The 26,973-nt window shown below is 45.9% G+C and overlaps 1 protein-coding gene across 2 annotated transcripts in view; it reads left to right on the forward strand.

The window, feature by feature from the left end:
• Positions 1-26,973, forward strand: part of LOC117430810 (inositol 1,4,5-trisphosphate receptor type 3-like) — a 46,998-nt gene that overhangs the window by 15,234 nt on the left and 4,791 nt on the right. For both annotated transcript variants that reach the window (XM_059003469.1, XM_059003468.1), the window contains exons 15-49: positions 347-488; positions 595-756; positions 1,671-1,843; positions 2,389-2,508; positions 2,972-3,409; positions 3,817-3,961; positions 4,736-4,880; positions 6,782-6,978; positions 8,150-8,270; positions 8,532-8,586; positions 8,673-8,838; positions 9,104-9,286; positions 9,494-9,568; positions 9,865-9,984; positions 10,447-10,569; positions 10,927-11,127; positions 11,240-11,491; positions 11,696-11,821; positions 11,919-12,044; positions 12,333-12,453; positions 13,354-13,532; positions 13,805-13,953; positions 14,311-14,419; positions 14,722-14,812; positions 15,041-15,216; positions 19,051-19,222; positions 19,786-19,964; positions 20,102-20,302; positions 21,203-21,313; positions 24,777-24,872; positions 25,168-25,269; positions 25,577-25,660; positions 25,902-26,012; positions 26,187-26,505; positions 26,770-26,939. In XM_059003469.1, coding sequence (XP_058859452.1) covers positions 347-488; positions 595-756; positions 1,671-1,843; positions 2,389-2,508; positions 2,972-3,409; positions 3,817-3,961; positions 4,736-4,880; positions 6,782-6,978; positions 8,150-8,270; positions 8,532-8,586; positions 8,673-8,838; positions 9,104-9,286; positions 9,494-9,568; positions 9,865-9,984; positions 10,447-10,569; positions 10,927-11,127; positions 11,240-11,491; positions 11,696-11,821; positions 11,919-12,044; positions 12,333-12,453; positions 13,354-13,532; positions 13,805-13,953; positions 14,311-14,419; positions 14,722-14,812; positions 15,041-15,216; positions 19,051-19,222; positions 19,786-19,964; positions 20,102-20,302; positions 21,203-21,313; positions 24,777-24,872; positions 25,168-25,269; positions 25,577-25,660; positions 25,902-26,012; positions 26,187-26,505; positions 26,770-26,939 — 5,440 coding nt within the window. The remainder of the gene's footprint in view (positions 1-346; positions 489-594; positions 757-1,670; positions 1,844-2,388; positions 2,509-2,971; positions 3,410-3,816; positions 3,962-4,735; positions 4,881-6,781; positions 6,979-8,149; positions 8,271-8,531; positions 8,587-8,672; positions 8,839-9,103; positions 9,287-9,493; positions 9,569-9,864; positions 9,985-10,446; positions 10,570-10,926; positions 11,128-11,239; positions 11,492-11,695; positions 11,822-11,918; positions 12,045-12,332; positions 12,454-13,353; positions 13,533-13,804; positions 13,954-14,310; positions 14,420-14,721; positions 14,813-15,040; positions 15,217-19,050; positions 19,223-19,785; positions 19,965-20,101; positions 20,303-21,202; positions 21,314-24,776; positions 24,873-25,167; positions 25,270-25,576; positions 25,661-25,901; positions 26,013-26,186; positions 26,506-26,769; positions 26,940-26,973) is intronic.

Below are 26,973 nucleotides of genomic sequence, written 5' to 3' on the forward strand. Positions count from 1 at the left end.
TGAGGTGGCGTGGGGTGGGTGTCCCTGGCATACTGCCTGTGTTACATGTCTGGCAGTTTATTTTACATTTTCTCAGTTAAATAAGCATAGACAGTGTCACATTGTATCAAAACACATTGTAAATCAATCCCACAGCTGACTTCTAAATAAGAGAGATCCATGAAAACTGTGCAGTTGTCTTGAACCACGACACAAACTCAGCTGATTGCAAATGCAAATAATCGCATGTTTTGGAGTTTCAAGAATACTTCGCTTTCCTTTCGCACAAACGTCCATCTAGTTTTAAACGTCCCTTTTTATTGAAGGTTCCAGCTGATCATCTGTCTCTGACTTGTTGCGGGAACAGGTTTGCCATCAAGCTGCTGGAGGACCTGGTGTTCTTCGTGGTGGACACGGCCAACACCGGGCAGGTCGTGATGGATGTGACCATGACCAAGGCCAACCGGGAGAGGCAGAAACTCATGAGGGAGCAGAATATCCTGAAGCAGGTAGATGCTGCAGGACACAGTATCGCCTCTGGCCCAGGGTTCTGAGTACGAGTGCGCTAATTGTAAAGCCAGGTAGAGGGTGACTGTTGACTGTGTGTCTCCCCAGATCTTCGGGATCATCAAGACCCCCTTCATGGACAAAGGGACAGAGGGACCCATGCTGCGGCTGGAGGAGCTATCTGACCAGAAGAATGCCCCGTACCAGTACATGTTCCGGCTGTGCTACCGTGTGCTGCGCCACTCCCAGGAGGACTACCGCAAGAACCAGGTACTGCTGGGGGCCGGGCCCAGGAGCACCAGCTCATGCGGGCTTCAGTCCACAGAGGAGAGGGGTAGAGGGTCAGCCATGGGGCTCAAACGCACTGGTGGAAGTAAGACCGCCCTTAAAAAGTTTACCGCAGTAAATGTGCACTGTGATTTTGCATTTGCCATGCTTTTTCCATGGTTGTACAATGCATTTACCATAGTTTACCATGATTTGCCATTTTTAATGCTTACCTATGCTTTTGCAATGCTTTATTACACTTTGTTATGCTTTTACTATGGTTCAAAAGGGTTTACACTATGGACTCAGTACAGGAGGGCTGTTCTTTATAGAGAACACTAAATAAAAAATGAGTTTTGATTTGCACAATATCTCGGAAGGGACCAGTGCTCCGTGTCATGATTTAGTTTGAGTTACACAGTATAGTATTATTATTATTTGTTTATTTAGCAGACGCCTTTATCCAAGGCGACTTAGAGACTAGGGTGTGTGAACTATGCATATCTGCAGAGTCACTTACAATTACGCCTCACCCGAAAGACGGAGGTTAAGTGACTTGCAAGGTTAAGACAAGGAGGTTAAGTGACTTGCTCAGGGTCACACAATGAGTCAGTGGCTGAGGTGGGATTTGAACCGGGGACCTCCTGGTTACAAGCCCTTTTCTTTAACCACCCGACCACACAGCCTCCTTATAAACTATATGGTGCATACGTATATGGTGCAAATCCAACGCCTAACAATTCAGTAATTTATTAATTTAGAAAAGTGAAGGCAGCCAAATGCATCATCGTACCCAAACCATGTGGGGTGCAAAATGGTGTAAACCAATGCATCTGCATTGTCAGCGATGTACGGATGGTCGCACTGCACTGGCATTGCAGCTAATTGATCCCCGTCCACTCTCTGCCCTGTCCTAGGAGCACATAGCCAAGCAGTTCGGGGTGATGCAGTCCCAGATCGGCTACGACATCCTGGCTGAGGACACCATCACCGCGCTGCTCCACAACAACCGCAAGCTGCTGGAGAAACACATCACCAAGAAAGAGGTGGAGACCTTCGTCAGCCTCGTCCGCAGGAACCGAGAGCCCAGGTAGGGGGCGCTCTGCCAACTGGGGAGGGGATTCAATTAAAAACACAGCGCTGCATTGGGGCATGTCGGTTTCCCTGAAGGCCAAGAACACGCGCCAGACACGGCACACGCTAGCAAAAACCCAGAAGCACATCCACGCCGCCACTCTTGATTGCATGTTGTCGTGGAGCGGGGAGTAATGCACGCGCTGTATATATATTTTTTTCTTTTTAATCCACATCCCCAATAACCATCTGAATAAGAAGCTTTTGCATGATTGAAATACCTCCCCTGAGATTAGATTGGATGCTTAACCAATCAGACAAGCATGCCCTGCATTTGGCTATATAAAAAGCCAGTTATAATACAAACTAGTTTCTGTTCAGCAGTTTTTGTTTTCCAAGATGTAATGTTGATAAACAGCCAAAAGATGTGTCGGTACAGGTTTAATGTATCTCTAGAGATCTGATCGCTTTTGTATCTCTTTCATAAACACGACTGAAGTGTGGAAGCCATCTGCTGCTGTATGTGTTTCTGTCTGAGTGACCAGTGCCCTCCTCTTCCAGATTCCTTGACTACCTGTCAGACCTGTGTGTGTCCAATCACGTGGCCATCCCGGTCACTCAGGAGCTCATCTGTAAGTGTGTGCTGGACCCAAAGAACCAGGACATCCTCATCAGAACTGAGTGAGTGCCTCTGCTCTGGACACCGCCAGGCTTTCTTCCTTTCCTTTCCTTTCCTTGTTTAGTTTATATTATCTCAGCCAGCTCAACAACACCAATAGTGATGGTGTCATCCAGTCTCAGCATTGCTGAAGGGTTAATCCTGCAATGGGCTATGTGATATTTGAAGGGAAATCATTTATATCAGAGAACTGGCCAGTCCGTTGTTATAGAGTATGTAGTATAGTATATTTAGATTAGCATATAGACCTATCCTCACAAATCTCAGGATATGGTTCTAATGTAAACTCTCAAAGACTCTTAGTAACACCATAGCATGGCCATTACAGATTGATTATTTTTTTGAATTAGGATTCATAGATGGGAGTGGAGTCCTTTTTACAGTTATCTCCCTCTCTCGCTGTCTCACTCTCTCTGTCTCCCTCTCACTCACCTTCCCTCTCTCACCCTGCTTTTCCTATGGAAGGCGCCGGACGGTGAAGGAGCTTCTGCACCCTTCAGGGTACGGCATGGAGGACGATGTGGACGAGGACGAGGTGTGGCTGGTCTGGATGGACAAGACCAACGAGAAGCAGGAGAAGGGCCTCCGCCAGCTGGCCCTGGAGGCGAGGCAGGGGAACAGCCATGATGAGAACGTGCTCACTTACTATCGTTACCAGCTGAAGCTGTATGCCCGCATGTGCCTGGACCGCCAGTACCTGGCCATCGATGACATCTCTAAGCAACTGGACGTGGAGCTCATCTTCCTGTGCATGGCGGACGAGATGCTGCCCTACGACCTGCGCGCCTCCTTCTGCCACCTCATGCTGCACACCCACGTGGACCGAGACCCCCAGGAGCTCGTCACCTCCGTCAGGTTCGCACGGCTGTGGACTGAGATCCCCACCAGCATCACCATCAAAGAGTAAGAGGCACCCCCTGTCTGTAATCCTGTCTGCTTCATTCAGGCTGCTGCTAAACTGTCTGCTTCTCTCTCTTCTGGTTTGCTTCACTTAACCTAGGATTGATTAGCTGCTTTTAAAAAAAGACAACTGTGATAAAGATACGTTTTGTTTGGTATTCTGTATTTTAGTATTAAATAATTGCACCATAATTCATATTTAATCGTAATGCACTTTGTCAGACGGGTCTGCATTTCTGATCTCCTTCAAAACCATTTTTCTGTAAATCTTTCAGGGTGTTTTTGTTTGCAAACACAACTTGGAACTCTTTGTTTGTTTATTGGTTTGTTTGTGAGTGTGTTTTGGTGTGCGTACCACACTCGGGTAGTTTTGAGATGGCTCCTGAACTTAAGTCCCTCATGTTCCTCAGCTACGACTCCAACATGAACGACTCACGGGACAACAAGAAGAATACGTTCTCCAGCACCATGGGCTTCGTGGAGGAATACCTCAACAATGTGCTCAACGACGACTTCCCCTTTGCCAACGAGGAGAAGAACAAACTCACCTACGAGGTTAGACAACACCCCCCAAAGACAACAGATATATACTGCATGGCTCTACTGTGATACATGTGCAAAGACATTGTGTTTCTGAAATGAGTTAAACCATTTGAACTGATTAAGCAGTAAGTAGGTATAGATATTAGTTTGTTTACTGGTCTGCACATTTGAGTGGGGCTAATTTTCCTCTACTACTAGAGCGCTCTGCAGTGTTGAGTGGAGTTCTCTTTCCTATACTACTAGAGCGCTCTGCAGTGTTGAGTGGAGTTCTCTTTCCTATACTACTAGAGCGCTCTGCAGAGTTGAGTGGAGTTCTCTTTCCTATACTACTAGAACCCTCTGCAGTGTTGAGTGGAGTTCTCTTTCCTATACTACTAGAGCGCTCTGAAGAGTTGAGTGGAGTTTTCTTTCCTATACTACTAGAGCACTCTGCAGAGTTGAGTGGAGTTATCTTTCCTATACTACTAGAACCCTCTGCAGTGTTGAGTGGAGTTCTCTTTCCTATACTACTAGAGCACTCTGCAGTGTTGAGAGTGGAGTTCTCTTTCCTGAACCTGATTTCAGGTCTGCAGTATTGAAAGGGCAAGAAACTACTCAGAAGAATACATTTACTTATTTTGTCTTCAGTACTTGTCTTGCCAGTGGAATACCATTTGATACTTGCCTTTGCATCTGCTTCACAGTAGGGCCCGTTTCCCCCTCGTCTGCACACGTAGCCCCTCTGTCCTCAGCAGGTAAATCCATCGTGCTCTCCCTGATTGCAGTCTCCTCTCCCCACTGCTGCAGGTCGTCAGTCTGGCTCGACACCTCATCTACTTTGGCTTCTACAGCTTCTATGAGCTCCTGCGCCTAACCCGGACACTGCTGGGGATCATAGACTGCGTGCCCAACCCCATGATGATGCAGAACATGTTCCCGGAGGACCTCAGTGGTGAGAGAAAACGCTTCCTTGTTAATAGCAGCAAGAGCCGTGCAATCTGGTGCTCAGCGGCTGTATATGGCCAGCAATGCCAAATGAAGCTTGGTTCACAGGAGCTGTGCACTAGATGATACTTTTGGCTGCTCTGGCATGTGTTACACATGTCTGTGGTGAAAGAGAGAAACTAGAACTGAAGAATTGCAAGTCAATGAACATAAAAGGTAAGGAGGTAAGTATTTTAACTCTTCAGTGGTCTTTTGTTGACCACCCAGAACGCTTTATTTGAATTGTATGATGTAAGATATAACTGGAGCCACGTGAAATTATTTTTATTTTTTATAATTTTTCGTTTGATTTTTCACAGATATGTTTTATTTAGTTTTATTTTTCACACATGTTGTTTTATTACAGATACACATTAATAAAACAACCCAAATTGATGTATATTAATAGTATACATCATATTTTAACTACATACATATTTTTTATTAAACATTATCTACTTTTTTTTTTCATTTTGACAAACAGACCTCGCACAGAAAAATAATGTGTAACCTTAATTTCTCATTAGCGGCAGTAACGGTAACGTACGGTCCCCCACTCTTTTTAATGAACTGCCTGTTTACAGTAAATACTGTCTATTTACACTGCCCTACTATAACTGCACATACAGCAATCTACCCATTAAAAAACGATAGGAACTGTATTTCAATCCCATTGCACTGAAGCAGGGCTCCAGTATATAACAAGCTTGGGGTTTTTCAGTATTTAAAAACTAAGCAAAGCAGATTCATTCATTAAATTCCATTAAAAACCAAAACAGCATTTGCTCCAGTGCAAAGTTTGCACTACTTGAAATAAAATAAAGAATTTGCATACTAATACAAAATACAAGCAAAAAAGCCATATTTACTCCAAAAGGAATTAACAGCTAATGCTTAACGACTGTATCTTTCGACTCCCATTCCAGCCGACAGTTGTAAAATCTGCAGATCATTATTTTGTCAATGTCAGCTGCATACATCGCCTCATGCTCAAATTCTTTACAGCGTTGTTTGATTGTTATACGCGGTTTAGGAATTTTAGAAACAAACGACTGTTCTCTTCCATCACAATTTTAATTCCCAAACGACTCGCTCCAAATTATACATCCACGCAAGTGCTGGTCAGAGCTTCCGTCTCCCTTCACACCGTGTTATTTGTTTATTTAGCAGATGCCTTTATCCTAAGCGATTTACAGAGACTAGGGTGTGTGAACTATGCATCAGCTGCAAAGTCACTTACAATTACGTCACACCCGAAAGACGGAGCACAAGGAGGTTAAGTGACTTGCTCAGGGTCACACAATGACAACTACGATTGCAAGTATTTATTTAAAGTATTTTTTGTATAAACCTTCCAATTTAAAAATGTCATTCTATGTTTGCTTTTTAATGATTTTTAGTTTCATAGGTTGCAGTTCATTTTTGTTTTATAGGTTGCAATTCATTTTTGTTTTATAGGTTGTAATTCATTTTTGTTTTATAGGTTGTAATTCATTTTCATTTTATAGGTTGCAATTCATTTTCGTTTTATAGGTTGCAATTCATTTTTGTTTTATAGGTTGCAATTCATTTTCATTTTATAGGTTGCAATTCATTTTCGTTTTATAGGTTGCAATTCATTTTCGATGGTTGCATTTTGTTTTATTTCGTATTCGTGTAAAACACAGGGCTCTAGATCTAACCTTCTACACTGAAGGAGGCACTAGACAAAACGTTTGTCTTCTTGACTTGCGGCTGGTTTCACATCATCTTGGACTATTTAATGTTACTTTAGGTGAGGTAGGCCAAGACTAGTTTTAATTGAGGGTCTTTGAAACCAGTTGCTGGTTTCCTATAGTTTTAGTCTTTAACAAGCAAGCCTGTCTCCAGGGAAGAACATGAAGCGGTCGATCCATGGGATGGGACAGATGATGTCCACCATGGTCCTGAACCGGAAGCAGTCCCTGTTCCACCCATCGAGCCAGACCAGCGTCGGCGCAGACCTGCAAGGCAAGCCCAAAGACAGCATTGACAAGCAGGACGTCACCGTGATGGACACCAAGATCAAGATACTGGAGATCATGCAGGTGAGCACAGACCTGCAGTTTACTGCAGCACACCTTGGGAAAATCACAGCAAAACATGCTAAAGAACTTCAGGTGGCATTTCATTTGAAGAGCTTTATCTACAGGAAGCATATGTAGATTCAACTATTTGATTAGATGCAAGTTACATGAAGCAGGTGTTGCATTAACACTATAGGTGTCTACAGAAGCACCACCCTCCACAGTCTTGTTGACCGTCAGACACCAGTAAAATAAGTGGCTTTCTAGCCACGCTGTAGTCTATCCAGGGTCTATTGTGGCTAGGCATGACTTCCAATAACCTAAAACTTCAAAGACTTAGAAGCATATTTTGGAGAGCTACGGTGCGTGGCTGTGTAACTATTCTTTACACAGACTGCACCCCCCTGAGTAGTTTGGGTGTGTGTTAGCTGGATTTGCAGTTGTGGATTACACACTTCTTAATGTACTTCATTAGAATGGATGGGGCACTGTAAAGTGTATTGATAACAACCATAAGAACATAAGAAAGTTTACAAGCGAGAGGAGGCCATTCGGCCCATCAACCCCTTTGGTGCCAAGTATTAGCTGGGAACTTTAAGTACTTTAAATATTTATATAGATCAAACAACGTTGTTTAAGCACAGCTGTAGTGGGGGAGGCAATGATAATGTGCCTAATGTCTGTAAGAGGGAATACAATGGATTTTTAAACCTTGGTGATCCCTCCTTGTCAGGTTCTACTGTCCGGGGCACAGGCATCGGCAGGGAGCAGTGTAGTGTATTTCAATCTGTGGAAACAGGCGAGCAGTACCACAACTTGGATCAGGGACACAGAAAAAGTTTGTTTTTCGTGAACCAAACCAGATCGGCTCGTTTTTAGTTTCAGTGCATTTGGCTTGGATGTTATCGATTGTTGCTGGAGTTTGTTTTTGCTATAATCTGTTTATTTCATCCTGCTGCTGTTGATTTGCAAAACGCTTTGCTCCAGTGCTAAAGTGGAAACTATTCATTAGAGTCGGTCACAATTAGAGTACAGCGCGGCCTCTGAACTACAGCTACTGTGTAACAGGGAGTGGCGCTGCTGCTCCATGATCCCAAAATCTCACTAAGACATTCAGTAGCTGTGCAATCTGCACAGTGCAAACCCTGCCTGCAGCACGGTGTTACAAAGTATCCACGTGTCTCTCCCCCAGTTCATTCTCAATGTCCGGCTGGACTACCGCATCTCCTTCCTGCTCTCCGTCTTCAAGAAGGAGTTTCTGGAGGTGTACCCCATGGGAGACGCCGACGCCACGGCTTCCATTGAGGAGGCAGGTAGGTGGACTCTTCACACGACACCCCGGGTGGGCTGAGCACACTCCGAGCGTCTCCGATACAAGAGTGCTGTGCCCCTGACGCCAGCTGACATTATCTAGGATTCTGTAAGTGACCTGCTAGATTCAGTAATCGCTAGATGAGTAGATATTCATATTCATTCAGTTCATGTCATTGCTTGTTCAATGGGGAGAAAGTTGTGCATTGATGAATTCCAACAATTGTTTTCAGTTATTTTATATGTGTTTTGCTTCTGTCCAGCAACGATTAACCTGCTTCGCATTGGAGAACAAGCTGAGGCCATGTTTGGAGTTGGGTATGTCCTGTCTCTCTTAGTCTCTTCACAATTAAATTTGTTATTAAGTGAATATGAAATGATGCAAAGATTCCTCTCTGCTTCAGGAAGGGCAACAGCATCTTGGAGGTGGATGACGAGGGGGGCCGCATGTTTCTGAGGGTCCTGATCCACCTGACGATGCACGACTACCCCCCGCTTGTCTCGGGGGCCCTGCAGCTCCTCTTCAAGCACTTCAGCCAGAGGAATGAGGTGCTGCACACCTTCAAACAGGTACCGGGACACACACCCCTGCTCTTCCACCTGCTGTTCTTGGTGCTTTTCATTTCCATCATCTTGTTCTTCAAAACAGATCCTCCTCCTCCTCCTCCTCCTCCTCCTCCTCCCTCCTCCTCCTCCTCCTCCTCTTTGAAACCTGTTGCTTAAACTTCTGAATCTGAGACCAGATCCAAGTCCTACAGCTCTGTCGTCGTCATCTTCCTTCTTCATCATCATCATCATCATGCCCCTGACTGCCCCAGTGATTGTTCTCCTCCAGGTCCAGCTGCTGATCTCTACTCAGGATGTGGATAACTACAAGATGATCAAGTCGGACCTGGACCGGCTGCGCACCATGGTAGAGAAGTCTGAGCTGTGGGTGGAGAAGAAGAGCAGCGGAGGAGATGGCAAGAAGAACAAGAAGGACAAGAAGGAGGAGAAGAAGGAGGAGAAGGAGGAGAAGGTGAGGTGTTCATTATGAGTGAGACTCAAAGGGCTTCCTGAGGACTGAAGGGGGCTCGTTTCAAAGCAAGGCAAACCTTCAGAGAGGAATAAAACTGCTCTAACAAACTAGCAAGAAACAAAACACGACTCCTGACATACAGCAGCTTTCAGTGACTTTACACAGCTGGTCTCACCGCAGTCTCACTCCCTTTACTTTTCCTTCCAGCCTCCTGCAGAAGACGAGGCCAAGAAGAAGGCAAAATCTGAAAAGAGCAGTGAGAGTTACAAGATTGTCAAAGAGGTCAGTCTGTACCACGAGCACCGGGAAGGCAATGAAGCTCACCAGAGAAATACAATGTGCCGGGTGTACAAAGGAACTCAAATTGTACTCTGTCTGTGTAATATTTATATTTACATACGTTAACACAATACTTCATCAATCTGTAGTCCTGTATTCAGATCAGTTACATGGAAGCTAGTTTACTGTTGACTGTTTTCCGAGCCGTTCATCAGCCCTGTAATTGTAATACAGAGGTATGCTGCCTGAATGTCTGTAGCCTCCCAGTAACTGAACACACCTGTCTTGCTCCTCGCCAGATTCTGGAGCAGCTGAATAAGATGTGCGGGACAGGGGTGTGGAAGAAGCAGCAGCGCCTGCTGAAGAACATGGGGGCCCACAAGGTCATGCTGGACCTGCTGCAGATCCCCTACGACAAGGTGGGAGCAGCAGCCTTGAAGCAGCTCCTTTAGAGGGACTTAGAAGCTTTTCAGTCTCAGTCTGAAAGAAAGGAAACAACACATGTATTCTTAATGCTGCTTTATATACTAGCATGTGTTGAGTCCTAGAATGTTCCTACCCTATGGTCATTTGGTATGTCTTGCATGGTGAATTATGACACTTCCTTACACAATATAAACTGTGATACAGAAGTTTATGTATTACCAGACACCCCGAGCACTCTTAAGAAGTTACTATTTAATGATGAATAAATGGGATTCTTGGTGGTATAAATGCATTTACTAACTCTGGGGAAGGTAGATTGCCAACCCACTCCAGGCTTGTTCCTCCTTGTTTTACACGTTTGGTAGCACACTGGTTTTGTTTTGTTTTTAAACGAATGTCTGCTCTTGTCTCTCCCTGTTCCTCTTTCCCTTTCTCTGTGTGCCTCTCCTCTCCAGACTGATGTGAAGATGCTGGAGATCATCAAACACACCCACCACTTCCTCCAGAAGTTCTGCCAAGGAAACCAAGAAAACCAGGCTCTGCTCCACAAGCACCTCAATCTCTTCCTCAACCCAGGGGTGGGTGCGGCTGGGGAGGAAGGAATAGCGGAGCTAGGGAGGTGGGGTGGAGGAGAGAACGAGGGGAGGAGTGGGAGTAGGGGAGGACTGTTAGAAAACAAGCAGGGGTTACAGAATACCCACAACACAAAGTGTGGAATGTTTGTATTTTTTTTTAACTTTACAGCAAAACCTGTATGAGCCCATACACTTTATATAAAAAGATTCTAAGCAATTTATTTAATAACTTGCAAGCAGCTAAAGTTACAAAAGAAAATTACGAAGGTTTCTAAACCCACCTTTCTCCTGTATAAATGCAGAGTGTGATGTGAGCTGCCTGTTTGTTTGTGTGAGTTGATTGCGTTCTTCCTACTGCAGCTCCTGGAGGCAGCGACGGTGCAGCACATCTTCATGAACAACTACCAGCTGTGCACGGAGATCAGCGAGACCGTGCTGCACCACTTCATCCACTGCCTGGCCACACACGGGCGCCACGTGCAGTACCTCGAGTTCCTGCATACCATCATCAAGGCAGAGGGCAAGTACGTCAAGAAGTGCCAGGACATGACCATGACCGAGGTGGGTCTGCTGCACTGTTCTCCTCACCGGACCATGGTAATCATGATACTAGTGCATTCTGACACTAATTCTCTTCCCCTCTCTCTTGTCCCCCTCCTCTCTCTCTCTCTAGCTGACGAACGCAGGGGAGGATGTGGTTGTCTTCTACAATGACAAGGCCTCGTTCGCCGTCATGCTGGAGTTGATGGCGGCGGCGCGGGAGGGGGTGGAGGAGCACAGCCCCCTCAGGTACCACATCTCCCTGGTGGAGCTGCTGGCTGCCTGTGCCGAGGGCAAGAACGTCTACACCGAGATCAAGTGCACCTCACTGCTGCCCCTGGAGGATGTGGTGCGCGTGGTCACGCACGAGGACTGCATCACAGAGGTAACCGCCACAGCTTCATGCAGTCCCGACCCAACAGTGCATTGAGGGCTGTCCTGGGGGAAAACTCATGTCCCACAGTTTCAGATCAGTTGATATATGCTGGTGTTTTTTGATGAGGTAGCTGCTTTTACTTGATAGAATACAGTCCAATCAACCTGCTTCCGGTTCAGCCTCTCAGCTCTCATTTCCCTGCCTTCCTTACAGGTGAAGATCGCCTACGTGAACTTTGTGAATCACTGCTACGTGGACACAGAGGTGGAGATGAAGGAGATCTACACCAGCAATCACATCTGGAAGCTCTTCGATAACTTCACTGTGGACATGGCTAGGGTAGGGCTGTTAAAACAACACAAACACAGACTGGATTCCACAAGCACACTGTACTCAGTCAGGACAGTTTAGCGTCACTCTGCTTGTTCCTCCCCAGATGTGCAACAAGCGAGAGAAGCGTTTCTCAGACCCCATCCTGGAGAAGTACGTGATCAACGTGGTCCTGGACACCATCAACGCCTTCTTCAGCTCCCCCTTCTCTGAGAACAGCGCCTCACTGCAGGTATCAGGACTCCTGAGTTCTCTTAATGGCTGGCTTCTTTGATCTCAGTTTAAACGTCTGTTGTAGCAGAGGTCAGAGCTGCCTATCCCTTAGAACGTAGGCAGCAGACTAAACTGAGGGGCGGATACGGGAATTAAAGCAATTTTGCAAATTTGGCTTTCCTAACATGCATTATAAATCTCTTTTGGCATCCATTTAGAATCTCATTTGAATCCAGAAAGGGACATGCATTTTGATTCCATGATCATTCTGATTTGGCATTAAATGTCTCAAATCTCTTAACTACAGAGCCATCACACCCTCGTGGTCCAGCTGCTCCTTTCCACCATCCGCCTTCTCGACTGCCCCTGGCTTCAGCAGCAGCACAAGGGACTGGTGGAGGCTTGTGTTCGGACCCTGGCACTGACAGGTAGGGGCAGGGATAGTGATAGCTGAGTGGAGGGGGGCTTGACTGGGACGGCCAGAGCTCAGTTGGGAAGTACTAACTTTGAACTGAGAATTGAATGCACACCCAGAGGGTGAAGCCTGAGGGCTTTATCCAAGCATTCCACCTGAGGGTGGGCATGCAGTTCTCATATATCACACACCTACCCCATGCAGTGTTTGTTATAATCGCTGGTGAGCGTTTTGTTTCCTGTCAGAGTTCTAAAGTTCTAAAGCAGGGAATCTTAATTTTTTTTTTTTTTTGCGGTAAGGTTTCCGTGGCAATTTTTTTTTTTTCCCCCAGAGAAGTCTGAAAAAAAGGTTGGGGAGCGTGGTAAAATTACACACTTTAACATTTTTTATATACAACTGTTTTGCCATTTTCATGTTCACTAGTTTGTTCTGAGGGTGTTTGTGTTTGCTGTCATTTCTGTGTACCTTTTTGTGAGAAGTGGCTTTCAGTCAGTATCAGAGTGTATTACAAAGCAGCTTCGTCTGTGGATGGGAGATTTTTCAGGTGACAGATTTATAGTTTATGGCGACTCCCTTGTGGAAAATGCAGTTCAGCCCGAAGATGCGTTTCTCTTGGGATTACCTGATTTTCACTGGACGTGGAGGGCTTTGGAGGGTGTTATTTATCAGGTACACACTGGAGAATTCTGGAGATTTGTTAGTGTTTGACAGTTTGGCAGCTCTGTTACTGGTATTAACGAGCGCGTATTTCACGTATCACACAGCCGTGTAATACAGGAAATATCAACTGGCTATCCCGTCCTCTCCGCTGTCAAGCTGGGCTCTCTCTTGAACAATGTTCTGACCGCGTCACACGTCTTAACCTTGTGTCCTGTCCTTGTCCCTGGATGACGGGTCTGTGTGTGTTTTGCAGCTAAGAGCCGCTCCATCATCCTGCCCATGGACCTGGACGGTCAGATCAGCACCCTGTTGAACAACAGTGCCCTGGGATCCCTGTCGAGGAACAACCCCAACTATAAAAGTGCTGCTCGCTGCACTCGCACTGCAGCCCAGAACCCCTGGGACTACAAGAACATCATTGAGAAGCTGCAGGTAGGGCCGGGGACTGGCTTTCTTTCTTTCTTTCTTTCTTTCTTGCTCTTTTGCTTTCTTGCTTTCTTATGTTTTGTAAGTATAAGGTTGAAAACAGCAGCTCCAGGCGAGCAGGGGAGTGATACTAGAGGAGGGATGTAAGCGTAAATGCATTATCTGCCATGTATATTGATTTATATAAGATTTTAGCAGGAGGGAGGCAGTGAAACTAGTTCTTTTCTCTTCCTGCGGGGTGTTGTAAACTATGTTGGTCCTGGTGTGTCTCCCTGAAGGACGTCGTCAACACGTTGGAGGATCGCCTCAGGCCCCTGGTGGAGACAGAGCTGTCAGTGCTGGTGGACGTGCTGCACAAACCCGAGCTGCTCTTCATGGAGGGGACCGATGCCCGGATCCGCTGTGAGACCGGTGGCTTCATCTTCAAGTGAGTCTGCAGGCTGCAAGGCCTAGACTTTGTGGGGATTTGAACCCATCTTCATACTTGTCTGTTTACATTCACGTACTGTAAACCTATTGAGAGGGAATAATGAAAGCTTTAAAACCTCTTCTTACAACTCAGAATGTGACCATGGTCAAGCAATCTTATCCTGCCACCACTATAAAAACACTTCTGTATTTGAACCACAAATGCTGAGCCTCACACTTGCGCTCCTGGATAAACTACAGGATCTTCAGCAGAAGGATCAGGGACTTGTGAGAGTTGAGGTTCCAATGAGAAGGGAGGGAATGCATTGCTGTGAAAGGATGCCTCATTGTCGGGACGGCTCTGTTTCATATGCAGGCTCATTCAGCACACCAAGAGCCTGATGTCCTCCGATGAGAAGCTGTGTATCAAGGTGCTGCGGACGTTGCAGGAGATGCTAGTCAAGAAGCACGACTTCAATGAGAAGGTGGGCGTTGGCCTCTTTGGATGAACTGGTAAACTGTAAACCGATGCAGAACTGGAGAAATTTAAAAATAAGCCTTTAGCAATTGTCCCCACTTAAGCACGTCAGGCTATTTCTATTACTGGTCATGTTTGCCGTTTATTTAATTGATGCATCTAAATAGAAAGGAATTCCCAGTTGTTCATAGTATTTAATGGAACTTTTGTAATTTGTTTTATTTAGGATGAAAATAATTAAAGTGCAGCCATTGATCCTGTACCAGTTGTGCCTGTTCATAATGCAGCCACCCCTTCTCTTCCTCGCAGGCAATTTCTTTGAGGACAGTCCTTCTTAACAACTATCTGTACAACAAGAAGCCCAACGGCAAGGGGGAGCTGCCTGAGGGAAGTATTGCAGGTAATTCTTCAATACTGTAGACCTGCTCCAGGGACGTGGAAGTATACAGCAAACCCTCAGCATTGCGTTATGATAGCAGAGTTTGGTTTATATTTTAGAACTAGCAGGGTTTGGATTAGTGAGAGTCTTCTGTACTGAATCAACTTCCAGGTTCTCTCTCTCTCTCTCTCTCTCTCTCTCTCTCTCTCTCTCTCTCTCTCTCTCTACGTTCCTCTCTTTGTGTCTCAGGTGCCGATCTGGAGAAAGACTGGGCGACCATCGCTGCCATCCAGTGCCGCCTGGACAGGGAGGGAGCCACCAAGCTAGTGACCGATCTCATCACGAGCTCCAAGAACAACAAGATCTTCCAGGAGAGCATTCAGCTGGCCATCTGTCTGCTGGAGGGAGGCAACACCGAGATACAGGTAGCTCAGCTTTCCATCTGTTCCATTGAGCCTCTTATAGCACATGGTATGCTGCTAGCTCAGGAGTGCTTTCGATGGCTTGGACTGTGAAGCGTCACCTGAATATTATAGTGCTTTGATTGGCTGACAGGGTTTGGGAACCTGTGTGATCAAATTGACTGAAACCGCTCTGCTTTGTTTTTAAATAATAAGAAGGAGGCTTGTAACGATAAGACTAATAATCAAATTATTTATCGATTGGGACCCCACGATAACAAATTGATAATATTTTAATGCAATTGAATATTCCATGAAATTTAAAAACAGGTCTTGTATATATTAACTTACTGTCAAGAACGTAATCTGTGGTGTTGCTTCTAAAAGCTACTGAGAATATGCGTCTGTGAACAAATACAGGATGATGATGCAGAGATCAAGAGTAACCTGCTTTATTAATGTATTTTATACATATTATTTATTATTACTCAAGTAATGTACCTTCAATCTTTACTAGTACTTGCTAGGATGAATGAGTGTTCAATAAACTTAAACATATCGCTGTTAAAGAAATATAGGTCCATTAACAATATGTTTTTTGCAAACACTTGCCAGCTCCCTGCGTAGCCATGCTGTTTCTGTTCCACTTCCCTTCCCCTGCGCACGTCACATAGCAACGGGAGGAGTTCCATAGCAACCACTGAAGCAGGCTTCCTGTTTACCAAAACACTGATTTAAAACTTAAAATGAGACTGCTTTCCAGCACCTTCTGAGTAAAACACAACACTGGAGTTTGTTTTGGGGTGTGTAAAATAGTTATTTATTATTAGTTGTACAAATCACTGGAAGGACACCTTAACAATATCAGATGAGATCTCCTAGGATACTAAACCTGCCCCAGATGCCCATATCTACCAATCAGTGAGGAGAGCCCAGAGTGGTTATTGGCTGCTATTAAGAGTCAATCAATAGATCCTGTCTAGTTTTCTTTTTGAAATTAAAACAAGCTTATAATCACATTAGGAACCTGTACCAATACACATAATTAATTGGATTTAAGTGCAGGGTAAAAGTACAAAAAATAGACAGTTTTCACGGTGAAGAATGAATTTCACGGTCCGTGTCACGTTTTTTCACGGCCGTGGAATAGGTAGGGCCTTAGTAATGTACTGTGTGTGTAAGAGAATCCACGTGGGTGAAACGCTTCTCTGAGCTCTCCAGTATGAGACGCATTTGTGGTTGCGACGTGGTATGTAGATTGATTAGGCCTATACATGTATGAAAGAGATATTCTACATACATGTCTTGGTTGCGATGTGGGCAGTAAGTCAATTAATAGTAAATCCACATACATGTATGAAAGAGATATTATACATGTTCAAGTATGGAGACGCAAAATAAAATTATCAACAGGAGTTGTCGCTGTCGAAATTTCCATTGCAGGAAAGGGTAAGATACCTCTAATGGTTGGGAAAACTACGATATAGTTGTATTCACTGAAGATAATGCAAATCTAAGTGGCTATGCAAAGTCATGTAAAGTTCTGATTTAAAATATGACAGCAAAAAGTGAAATGCATCTCTGCAGCCGCGGCACACGAAGGGACGGCTGCTTTCGCTAGCAGAAGCTGGGCCGCGTAATTCATAAAATTGTAACCAACAGCAAATTAAAAACAAATGAGAGATCGAATTATTTCCATGTGAATAGGCCATGATGTTAATGTAGTTTTCAAACGTTGTTTTTTCTTTTTTTCTTCCTTTGGACAGTGGGGTTGATTTTTATTTATTATTTTTTATTTTTTTCTTAATTTACCATCATGTTTACACTGGAAATTTGTCAGATTTTACACAAAACAAGGCAAAGTCTAGTGACAGCAGGAATATGAAAATTGGAGAGTGCTATATTTAAATGCCAATGTATTTATCAAACGTGTCTTAAAACATCGGGATTTGTTTGAATGAGTTTTTTATACCATGCTCTGTAAGCATTTTAACTCGATAATGATCGATAATCATCGTTAGAATTTGCACGATAATCGATGTCAACGTCAGGGTTTGATTTACAACATTTACAAGAAGGGTCTACTGCTGTGTCTCAGCTGATCTGAGTTTGAAAACTGCAGTCTTGAAGTCTCCTGGCCATTCTTGTTCCATCGAGATCCTTGGTTCTTCAACTCTAAAACTCTGGTAGATTTAAACCACCAGGTGGCGAATTTACAAACAGCCCTACCTAAACTTGATCAAGGATTTATTAAAACAGGTCTTTACTCAAAACCTACTGATATGCATCAGCATCTACACATGTCATCTGCACATCCTATCCATACAAAAAGAGCCATTCCTAAAGGACTGGGTAGAAGGAAAAAAAGAATCTGTTCTGATCAAAATGACTACAAAGAATTCAAAATAAATCTTAAAGGGGATATAAAGAACAGATTATTGAGAAAAGTTGACAAACTCAATAGAAATGAACTACTTGAATATAATAAAAGGAAAAAGAAAGTTAAAAGAGAAGTTTGGTATTGCAATTGTGCAATTTTTCTGTGTTTTGGAAGACTTCGATATTATCGATTATACGATTTCCATATTGTTGCCCACCTCTACTTTTTACCAACATTCACAGTTCCAGCAAAATACCGAAAGAATGGAAGACCGCCAAGGTCCTAGCCATCCTTGAGCCAGAAAAGAAGGTCGACGACCCCAAAAGCTATGGCCCAGTATCCCTTCTCAGCACTTGCTACAAGCTGATGAAGCGATTTCTCATGGAAAGATTGAAGCCAATCCTGGAGCAAATGGTCCCCAAAGAGCAAGCAGGTTTCAGAGCTGGTCATAACTACCAATGTAAACTGAAAACAGCAGCTGCTTTCGTTGACCTTTGACACTGTGGCGCAAGGGCCTGTTGCTGAAGCTGTCAGTGCCGACATACCATCAGGTTAATCAACGCTATGCTGTAGGCCGGTCTTCGCTGGGGACTCCGAAGGGAGCGTTGCGTTGGTCCAGGCGCTCCTGTGGATTAGGGAGGTAAAACCAGCAGGGACTGCTTCTCCTCATCGCTCTACAGCGAACCCTGCTGGCAACACAAGCATTGGTCCCATCGACGGCTGAATAGTGCTCGACCCGTCTGTCGACACACAAATCAACGCCACTCTGAGATTGGTCAGTAGTCACTTCACTCTACACCATTACCATGGCTACCAGTCCTCTCCAATAACTCAGCATCGAACATCAGACGTGATGCTGCCATACTCCGAGAGTACAATAAGATTATAGCCGACCAGGACCGACCGATTATATCAAAGCATCAAATCTCCACTATCCAGCCGTCCAAAGTCTAGGCAACCTTTCTGGACCCATGCCTCTGCATTTCTGTCAGCTGGGGAAGACACTGACAGCCAGTGGTGAGATATGTGGTCAGCCTGCGCTGTGCCTAACCAGATACTTACTGAAGATCCAACGAAGGAGATACCTGGCTTCTCCTTGTCTTGAAGATACTGGATTGCACTTGACCGTGTTAGAACAACACAAGGGAGGTGTGGCTACCTCCTCCATCAGTGGGGAATTAAGGAGTCTCCTAATTGTGACAGCAGTGAAGTGCAATCTATCGTTCACGTCACGATCACTGACCAACACACGCTTTTGCAGGAGGTACAACTGAAATCCATCTGGCGACTCCAGGCGCCATCAAATGTCTTTCCAATCTCAATATTCAGCAATAAAATCGGTCCATTGCTTTTAAAATGTCATATGAAAGAGAGATTATGGAACCTAACCTGGACTAAACTGGTGGAGCCCCGAGCAAGTTCCAGTGACCTGTGATATTAGCGCCCCTGAACTCTGTGTCTCCACCTCTTCCTTTCAGAACTCGTTCTACAAGCTGATGATGGGCTCCGACAAGTCTGAGAAGTTCTTCAAGGTGCTATACGACCACATGAAGAACGCGCATCACGAGGTCAAGTCCACGGTGTCGGTGAATGTGAGCGAGCTGGGGAACAAGGTCAAGGAGGACAAAGAGCTGGAAGCTGGTATCGACGGTGAGGCTCAGCACAGCACACTTGGGAGAGAGTAGCAAGCTGCTCGCTGGAGACTATATAGCAGGGTTTAGGCTGGGGAGGGATGCTTCTTTTAGATTGGATTTTCCAAAAAAAAGTGAGTGTGTACAGTTGATCATGTCCCTTGTGGTGTAAGCCTTGTGATCATTCAGGATGTTGATTAAAACAATGAGCCCTAGAGGAGAGCCAGTTGATCTCAAAACTTCTTTCATGTTAAAGGAAATAAATGATTCAGCATGACTATTGGCTGGGTAAGCCCATTCCATACCCTCACCACCCTCTGAGTAAAGAAGGGACCATCTGTCTCCACTTAATATCCAGTTGTTTAAAGTGTTAATCAATAAGCACATAGTTAAAGCAAAACAGATTACTTTTGCTGTTGCTGCCCACGTCAATAAAAATCTTAAAACAATGACTTTGTGTTAAAGATATTCTTGCGATACATGCAACACAGCGACGGTAAGCAATGTGTTTTATTGAAGTTGTTGTTTGGTAGCACTTTGAGTATGTTTGTGTAATGCTGTCATTGCGACTGTTGTCCCCAGGTGGGCCGGCCCAGTTCCTGGTCCCCGGGGCCCCCTCTCAATATCCCCCCGCCCAAGCGGCTGAGCCGGAGCAGGGAGAGGGAGAGGCAGAGGCAGAGATGGGCCCGGGTATCCTGATCATGAAACCCATCCTGCGCTTCCTGCAACTGCTCTGTGAGAATCACAACCATGACCTGCAGGTCAGAACAGAACATTGAGCACGCGGTGTGTGTAACAGGGTTCATTCTATACAGATAGAAAACCCTGACTGTTCAACCCCATGCAGCTGCAGTGTCCCCTCCTCGTGTTTCTTAAGCTCTGTGTTTTGTCCCTCCAGAACTTCCTGCGCTGCCAGAACAACAAGACCAACTACAACCTGGTGTGCGAGACGCTGCAGTTCCTGGATATCATGTGCGGGAGCACCACGGGGGGGCTGGGCCTGCTGGGACTGTACATCAACGAGAACAACGTGGGGCTCATCATCCAGACCCTGGAGACCCTCACAGAGTACTGCCAGGGACCCTGCCAGGAGAACCAGGTACACTGCCCGGGCAGCCAGGCAAGACAGGACGAGACTCCTGTGATTCAGCAGGACAATCCCAGTTTAACCCATTGAAGTGCCATTGTCCTAATTTGAAAACAGGCTAATTTTAACTGGTATCTCCCTGTTATTTTAATTTTCTCTTATGATAACTTACTCTAATTTTGTTAACTGCAAAAGCTAAGTCTAAATTAACTGTTAATTCTGCAAATATAGCTCTTCAGATGCTTTCGTGATGCCTCAATATAAAATAAGAAACTGAAGCTTAACAATGATACATTGCTTGATGTTTTTCTACCTACAGTGGTGATAAAGCTTCACTTCATAGCCAGCGTGAATTTTCACTGGTCTGATTACAGGCACGTCTGACTGTCCTAAAAAAAATAGGATGCTGGGAATACATGTTGTAAATATGTCTGTCATTTTACACAAAGATTGAACACTTTGAGAATGGCAGCACATTGATTTAGAGTTTACTTTGATTTAAATTACATAAATACAGCTTGTGTTGTGACTTTGTCAAAGAAAAATGAATGTGGTACTCCCATGGGTTAAAGGGCATCACCACAGAGAAGGGTTAGGGCTGTACAAACGTAGCAGTGTTTTATCATGGTTACAAACTGCTAAACAGTGCCTTCATTGTAAATGTACGCATTTTAAATCTCTATTTTCCGGGTTATTTACCTCTTTCAGTTGTGTGCTTTTTTTTTCCGTCCCTCTTTATTTTTTATTAATAGCTTGACGTTCTGTCTGTCAGTTCGTCGATCGATTACCTTTCAGTAGCTCCCTGCAATAGAACATGCTGATTGGTGGATCAGAGCTCTGCGGTTTCAGATCTAGTTGTATTGAATCCAGTACAGGTGTGCTCTGAGTCAGTGTCTGGCTCCTGTGTTTCAGACCTCCATTGTGGCTCACGAGTGCAACGGCATTGACATCATCACAGCCCTCATCCTCAATGACATCAGCCCCCTGTGTCACTATCACATGGAGCTGGTGCTGCAACTGAAGGTAAGGAGGAGGGGGGTTCATCTGCTGTGTGGAGAACCTAGACACATGTGTGTGCGTGTGTGTGTGTATATCTATATATAATAGAGACAGAGAGAGAGCTAGGATAAGTCCATTTATCATGTAACAAAACGATAGCTGTGAATTATTATTTCAAATAATATGTTGGTGGAAACTTTTGATTAGGGATGTGCTTTCGGTACACTTTTAGGAATGTTTAAATGCTATACAGGTGTTGGCGTTTAAACCATATCTACATACACACACACACTCTCTTTACACTACATTCTGATGTATACTGACAGACCTGGTTAGTATTTTCCACGCAAAGAACCCCTAATTTAAGCAAATAATGTTTGAACATCGCAAAGACTGTGAACTACAGTAAAAAAAAAAAAAAAATTAAAAAAGTATATATTTTTCACGCTGTCCTGTGTGATTTCTATAGAGGTGCTGCTCGCTGTCCTGTGTGATTTCTATAGAGGTGCTGCTCGCTGTCCTGTGTGATTTCTATAGAGGTGCTGCTCGCTGTCCTGTGTGATTTCTATAGAGGTGCTGCTCGCTGTCCTGTGTGATTTCTATAGAGGTGCTGCTCGCTGTCCTGTGTGATTTCTATAGAGGTGCTGCTCGCTGTCCTGTGTGATTTCTGTAGAGGTGCTGCTCGCTGTCCTGTGTGATTTCTATAGAGGTGCTGCTCGCTGTCCTGTGTGATTTCTATAGAGGTGCTGCTCGCTGTCCTGTGTGATTTCTATAGAGGTGCTGCTCGCTGTCCTGTGTGATTTCTATAGAGGTGCTGCTCGCTGTCCTGTGTGATTTCTATAGAGGTGCTGCTCGCTGTCCTGTGTGATTTCTGTAGAGGTGCTGCTCGCTGTCCTGTGTGATTTCTGTAGAGGTGCTGCTCGTTGTCCTGTGTGATTTCTGTAGAGGTGCTGCTCGCTGTCCTGTGTGATTTCTGTAGAGGTGCTGCTCGCTGTCCTGTGTGATTTCTGTAGAGGTGCTGCTCGTTGTCCTGTGTGATTTCTGTAGAGGTGCTGCTCATTGTCCTGTGTGATTTCTATAGAGGTGCTGCTCGCTGTCCTGTGTGATTTCTGTAGAGGTGCTGCTCGCTGTCCTGTGTGATTTCTATAGAGGTGCTGCTCGCTGTCCTGTGTGATTTCTATAGAGGTGCTGCTCGCTGTCCTGTGTGATTTCTATAGAGGTGCTGCTCGCTGTCCTGTGTGATTTCTGTAGAGGTGCTGCTCGCTGTCCTGTGTGATTTCTGTAGAGGTGCTGCTCGCTGTCCTGTGTGATTTCTGTAGAGGTGCTGCTCGCTGTCCTGTGTGATTTCTGTAGAGGTGCTGCTCGCTGTCCTGTGTGATTTCTATAGAGGTGCTGCTCGCTGTCCTGTGTGATTTCTATAGAGGTGCTGCTCGCTGTCCTGTGTGATTTCTGTAGAGGTGCTGCTCGCTGTCCTGTGTGATTTCTATAGAGGTGCTGCTCGCTGTCCTGTGTGATTTCTGTAGAGGTGCTGCTCGCTGTCCTGTGTGATTTCTATAGAGGTGCTGCTCGCTGTCCTGTGTGATTTCTATAGAGGTGCTGCTCGCTGTCCTGTGTGATTTCTATAGAGGTGCTGCTCGCTGTCCTGTGTGATTTCTATAGAGGTGCTGCTCGCTGTCCTGTGTGATTTCTATAGAGGTGCTGCTCGCTGTCCTGTGTGATTTCTATAGAGGTGCTGCTCGCTGTCCTGTGTGATTTCTGTAGAGGTGCTGCTCGCTGTCCTGTGTGATTTCTGTAGAGGTGCTGCTCGTTGTCCTGTGTGATTTCTGTAGAGGTGCTGCTCATTGTCCTGTGTGATTTCTATAGAGGTGCTGCTCGCTGTCCTGTGTGATTTCTGTAGAGGTGCTGCTCGCTGTCCTGTGTGATTTCTATAGAGGTGCTGCTCGCTGTCCTGTGTGATTTCTATAGAGGTGCTGCTCGCTGTCCTGTGTGATTTCTATAGAGGTGCTGCTCGCTGTCCTGTGTGATTTCTGTAGAGGTGCTGCTCGCTGTCCTGTGTGATTTCTGTAGAGGTGCTGCTCGCTGTCCTGTGTGATTTCTGTAGAGGTGCTGCTCGCTGTCCTGTGTGATTTCTGTAGAGGTGCTGCTCGCTGTCCTGTGTGATTTCTATAGAGGTGCTGCTCGCTGTCCTGTGTGATTTCTATAGAGGTGCTGCTCGCTGTCCTGTGTGATTTCTGTAGAGGTGCTGCTCGCTGTCCTGTGTGATTTCTATAGAGGTGCTGCTCGCTGTCCTGTGTGATTTCTGTAGAGGTGCTGCTCGCTGTCCTGTGTGATTTCTATAGAGGTGCTGCTCGCTGTCCTGTGTGATTTCTATAGAGGTGCTGCTCGCTGTCCTGTGTGATTTCTATAGAGGTGCTGCTCGCTGTCCTGTGTGATTTCTATAGAGGTGCTGCTCGCTGTCCTGTGTGATTTCTATAGAGGTGCTGCTCGCTGTCCTGTGTGATTTCTATAGAGGTGCTGCTCGCTGTCCTGTGTGATTTCTATAGAGGTGCTGCTCGCTGTCCTGTGTGATTTCTGTAGAGGTGCTGCTCGCTGTCCTGTGTGATTTCTATAGAGGTGCTGCTCGCTGTCCTGTGTGATTTCTATAGAGGTGCTGCTCGCTGTCCTGTGTGATTTCTATAGAGGTGCTGCTCGCTGTCCTGTGTGATTTCTATAGAGGTGCTGCTCGCTGTCCTGTGTGATTTCTATAGAGGTGCTGCTCGCTGTCCTGTGTGATTTCTGTAGAGGTGCTGCTCGCTGTCCTGTGTGATTTCTGTAGAGGTGCTGCTCGTTGTCCTGTGTGATTTCTGTAGAGGTGCTGCTCGCTGTCCTGTGTGATTTCTGTAGAGGTGCTGCTCGCTGTCCTGTGTGATTTCTGTAGAGGTGCTGCTCGTTGTCCTGTGTGATTTCTGTAGAGGTGCTGCTCATTGTCCTGTGTGATTTCTATAGAGGTGCTGCTCGCTGTCCTGTGTGATTTCTGTAGAGGTGCTGCTCGCTGTCCTGTGTGATTTCTATAGAGGTGCTGCTCGCTGTCCTGTGTGATTTCTATAGAGGTGCTGCTCGCTGTCCTGTGTGATTTCTATAGAGGTGCTGCTCGCTGTCCTGTGTGATTTCTGTAGAGGTGCTGCTCGCTGTCCTGTGTGATTTCTGTAGAGGTGCTGCTCGCTGTCCTGTGTGATTTCTGTAGAGGTGCTGCTCGCTGTCCTGTGTGATTTCTGTAGAGGTGCTGCTCGCTGTCCTGTGTGATTTCTATAGAGGTGCTGCTCGCTGTCCTGTGTGATTTCTATAGAGGTGCTGCTCGCTGTCCTGTGTGATTTCTGTAGAGGTGCTGCTCGCTGTCCTGTGTGATTTCTATAGAGGTGCTGCTCGCTGTCCTGTGTGATTTCTGTAGAGGTGCTGCTCGCTGTCCTGTGTGGCTGTGTGATTTCTCCCCGTGCTCTCTCTGCGACAGGACAACGCCTCTAAGCTGCTGCTGGCTCTGATGGAGAGCCGCCACGACAGCGAGAACGCAGAGAGGATCCTCTTCAACCTCCGGCCACAGGAGCTGGTAAGGAAGCTGTACAATGCACCCTTCCTTTAACACTTCTGGCTTTCTGCTCTCGGAGCTAAGTCAGGCTGGGCTTGGTCAGCTCTTGGGTGGGGGGACCCCCAAGAAAAATCAGGTGCAATGGTGTAAGTTGGTCAGTATTGGGTGATTTTTGTTCTGGACTCTAATAGAATCAAACCACTAGCATGATGTTGTATGGGGTTCAGTTCTTTTGGATGAGGTGCTGCTAATCTAGGATCCGGTCTACTCTGTGGACATTAAAGATCTTCAGTTAGCTCTTGCTGTTGTCTTGCAGGTGGATGTGATAAAAAAGGCATACCGGCAGGAGGAGGAGTGTGAGGACTCGGAGGTGTCACCTAAAGAGGTCGGCCACAACATCTACATCCTGGCCGTACAGGTGAGGCTCTGTGTTGCATAAAGAGGGCCGATTTTGCTGGCTTACACCTTCTTATAATAACTCCCTTCTTGCCAAGCACTGCCTAAGAGAGCAATGCTTTTGGTTATGAATAGAGATTGGTTATTTTGTCTTTCATTAGCTGGCATTGCAACAAAGACAATGGCAGCAGTATCAGTTTGTAACACCGCTGTACTCGCATGGGCATTCGGAGTTTTGTATTCTAATAATGACCACCACTTCCTCGTGCTAAACGTGTCTGTCTCTCCCGCTCGCTCGCTCTCACTCCCCTGTGTGATTCTTGTTCCAGTTGTCTCGACACAGCAAGCAGCTCCACCAGCTTCTGAAGCCACAGAAACGAACCAAGGAGGGAGAGGAGGGCATCTCATCCATGGTAAGAAACGGGCTCATGCACTGATTTGCTCCTGCTGCTTTCAGTGGCTCAGCACCTGCACAGCAGATCACTGCTCTCTCTGTTAGTCATGCTTTGTGTGTTTCCTGTGCACATGTTTCAGATAATCTTCCGCTGCCAGTTTAGTTGTGGTTGTTTTGCGCTGGGGCATTACTCGACTGTGTGTGTGTAAGTGGGAGTTTGGAACACTATAATGACTCTGCTTTCATCTCCCTGCTTCCAGCTGACCCTCAATAACAGTCAGCTGACTCAGATCTTGAAGTCCAGTGTGCCAGTGGTGGCGGAGGAAGAAGATCCGTTGCAGTACTATGAGAAGCACACTTCGCAGATTGAGGTGGGGATGGGCACGCGTGTAGGGACTCTGGGTCAAGGGGTGGGGGCGGAGGAGGTTGTATGCCTCAAGTGTCCCTTTTAACAAACCTGACCCTCTTCTGGGATGCATATCCCCGATGAGGTGATAGCATGTTCACACAGTTGGCATCATGGTGAAACTCCATTCCCTCTCTAGATCGTGCGTGATGACCGCAGCATGGAGCAGATTGTGTTTCCAGTGCATCCCGTCTGTGAGTACCTGACGGAGGAGTCGAAGCACCGTGTCTTCACCACCACGGAGCAGGACGAGCAGGGCAGCAAGGTGAGCGACTTCTTCCAGCAGTCCTGCTTCCTGCACAACGAGATGGAGTGGCAGAGGAAGCTGCGCAGCATGCCGGTGCTCTTCTGGTTCTCCCGGAGGATGCCGCTGTGGGGGAGCATCTCCTTCAACCTGGCCGTCTTCATCAACCTCATCATCGCCTTCTTCTATCCTCACAGCGACTCCAGACCCATGGGTAAGACTGAGCCCAGACAGGGACAGTTAGCAGCGTCTGTGGAGTGATTTCTCCTGGACTGCACTTGAAGCCTGCTGTTGTGAGCTATTATTTTGTCGATCTAGAGATTGGTTCATACTTCAGTTTTACCAGGAGAAAGTCGCTCAACTAGAGAGAAAATAAATCTTAATTTGAAGTATGAACAAGGCTTCATATTGAGCTGGTGTTTTTGTGGGACTGGCTGTACCCTGAACCCCTTCCCTTCGTCTCTCTCTCTCTGTTCAGTGGTGGATCCCTCGATACTCTCGATACTCTTCTGGGTCATGGCCTGCCTGTCTGTGATGGCTCTCTTTTCCCAGCGTCAGGGGCTTCGACCTCTCTCTGTGGCCCTCATCCTGCGCTCCATCATACACTTCGGAATAGGACCTACACTCATCCTTCTGGGAACTTTCAATGTAAGCACGGCTCTGTGATATGCACTACTCTGTG

This window comes from Acipenser ruthenus, chromosome 29 (genome assembly GCF_902713425.1).
Source record: "Acipenser ruthenus chromosome 29, fAciRut3.2 maternal haplotype, whole genome shotgun sequence".
NCBI lineage: Eukaryota > Metazoa > Chordata > Actinopteri > Acipenseriformes > Acipenseridae > Acipenser > Acipenser ruthenus.